The 2,360-nt window shown below is 43.1% G+C and overlaps 1 protein-coding gene across 1 annotated transcript; it reads left to right on the plus strand.

Moving 5' to 3' along the window:
• The first annotated feature begins 121 nt into the window (after positions 1-121).
• Positions 122-2,353, plus strand: LOC123965533. Its single transcript, XM_046042035.1, has 2 exons — positions 122-1,406; positions 1,506-2,353. The coding sequence occupies exons 1-2, from the start codon at positions 483-485 to the stop codon at positions 2,178-2,180; spliced, it is 1,599 nt and encodes a 532-aa protein (XP_045897991.1). The 5' UTR covers positions 122-482; the 3' UTR covers positions 2,181-2,353.
• Positions 2,354-2,360: the final 7 nt, after the last annotated feature.

The raw sequence follows: 2,360 nt of genomic DNA on the forward strand, positions 1-2,360 counted from the left end.
TTGTGAGGAAGTTCCAAAGGTTAGAATGTTTTCTTTTAAATTATTTTTTTTACTTTGAATTTTAGAATGTCATGACATCATCAAAGGTCCAATGACATTGATGATGAAATCTGGTCTGCAGGCTTGTAAGACCCAAGTGTTGGTTTAGTTGCAGTTTTCTCAGAAGATCTCTTTCTGATAACACGACTTTATTGTCCTCGAGGGGAAATTTATCCTACGCACAGTGCTACTCGGCAAAGCGCATCATCTTTCTTTTAAAATTTTGTATCTTATTTATTACATTCAAGTGCAAGTTCAGCGTTCATTTTACATGATTTTTTTTCCAAAGTGCAAGTCTTTGATACAGAAATTTTATTTATTGCCTTTTGTTTGTTTTAACTAGTTTTTGTGTGGTTTGCACGGATAAGGAGTAGCACTCAAATTTTAGTTGTATATTTTTTACATTCAGAAAGGCTTTCTAATTCTAGAGACAAGCCGAAACAATGTTTAAAATAAGCAGACACAAGATCATGCATCAGCCCATAATGGAGCTGCTTCGTCCAATCGTCCAATTACATCTGGTCAAGCTGGCTTCGAATGACTGTACCATGGTGCCATTCGAGTGCATTACAAAGGCCACAAAAAATACCCTACAGGACATGTGTGTGGAGATTATGAACACTGTATCTGTACGCGTTTATAAGGAATTCCAACAAAGTCTGGCACAGAAGAGTGGCTTGCATTTGACTCAAAGCTGTTCCAAATCAGCCAGAAGGGCTTCTGTTTCTGATGTGGTACGGGAAGAAATCTTCATATCCCCAAATCTGGGTGAGATCGTTCCACTGATTCTTATAGACGTGATGGGTATTAAAGATGCCGTTAGGGTATGTAACAGCTCTTACGCAAAGAATCTAGCAATGGTCGTTGTGAATGAAATAAAGGAGAGGATAGCTGCGGAGCTCATAGGTTGTGGGAGCGGCAGTGGCAGTACTGGGGAGAGCAAACTGCTGGGGCATAAGTCTATCATGCAGGAACAGACATTAGAGTTACTAGTTAGAGATGTCTTCAATGTTCTTCAAATATGTAAACAAATGATCTCTACACCAACCCCAAATTATAACTTGACTGGTCACCAAAGACCAAAAGAAATATTGAAAGAAGAATTGAAGACAGAGCAAGACCAGGAGCTGTCTAAGGAGGAGGTATGGTACGACACCTTAACTGACCTGAAAGAGGATGAACCGGAAAAAGTGTCATCTGGGGAAAACCTTGTGGTTACATCCACCAACGCTGTAACGAGCATTGAGGGGATGATGGCCGATGAGAAACACAATCTGAATAAGCCCAGCCCTTCTGAGGATGCAGTCAAGCCAGCTGAAGCTGATGAAAGTGCTCGTCACAACACAGCAACTACCAGCGCTACTAAGATCGTCTCCCGGGAAGATGCAATCACTGATGAACCAGCTATGAATGAAAAAAATGATGTAGCTGCTTGTAGGCCAACAGCAACTACCAGCGCTACTAAGATCGTCTCCCGGGAAGCTGCAATCACTGATGAACCAGCTATGAATGAAAAAAATGATGTAGCTGCTTGTAGGCCAACAGCAACTACCAGCGCTCCTAAGATCGTCTCCCAGGAAGCTGCAATCACTGAAGAGCCCGCTATGAATGAAAAAAATGATGTAGCTGCTTGTAGGCCAACAGCAACTACCAGCGCTCCTAAGATCGTCTCCCAGGAAGATGCAATCACTGATGAACCAGCTATGAATGAAAACGATGACGATGATGTAGCTGCTTTTCAGACAACAGCGCACCCAGTCCAAGAGTGGGACGAATTTAGATGCCACTTAATGGTGTCTGTGGTGATCCTCCATATAGAGCAAAATATGTCCATTAATCTGCCTGCTGATGATATCAAAACCATCATCACTACACTGACAGACATGCTTTGGGCAGAAACAGCAGGCTCTTCCTTTGATGTCATGCCAAATTTTACACGAACATTGAAGGCCGTGCACAAGGATCTCTGCAAGAAGAAAAAAGCAGAGGTGCTGCTAAATAATACATTGACTTACACTGACATATATGAAACTCTTAATAGACACCTGGTGACACCAAAAAAGAGGAGCTGTGTTACCCGTTTCTTCAGATCTGTTTTCAAGCCATTCGCAGCCTGCTTCAGATGTGTACACCTACACTAATCATTGGCAACAACACCTGGTTACATTGGTGCCGTGACCTGGATGGGAGAGAGGTTTAGGGGGGTGAGTGTGAGGACCAAGGTTAGTGCCCATGGATATAAGCCTCCTCGTCAGCGTGTCCACCTCCCGTATCAGAGGTCACCGGCTCGAGTCAGGACTTTGCAGTACGTTCTCGGAAGC

This window comes from Micropterus dolomieu, unplaced genomic scaffold, assembly GCF_021292245.1.
Source record: "Micropterus dolomieu isolate WLL.071019.BEF.003 ecotype Adirondacks unplaced genomic scaffold, ASM2129224v1 contig_10050, whole genome shotgun sequence".
Classification (NCBI taxonomy): domain Eukaryota; kingdom Metazoa; phylum Chordata; class Actinopteri; order Centrarchiformes; family Centrarchidae; genus Micropterus; species Micropterus dolomieu.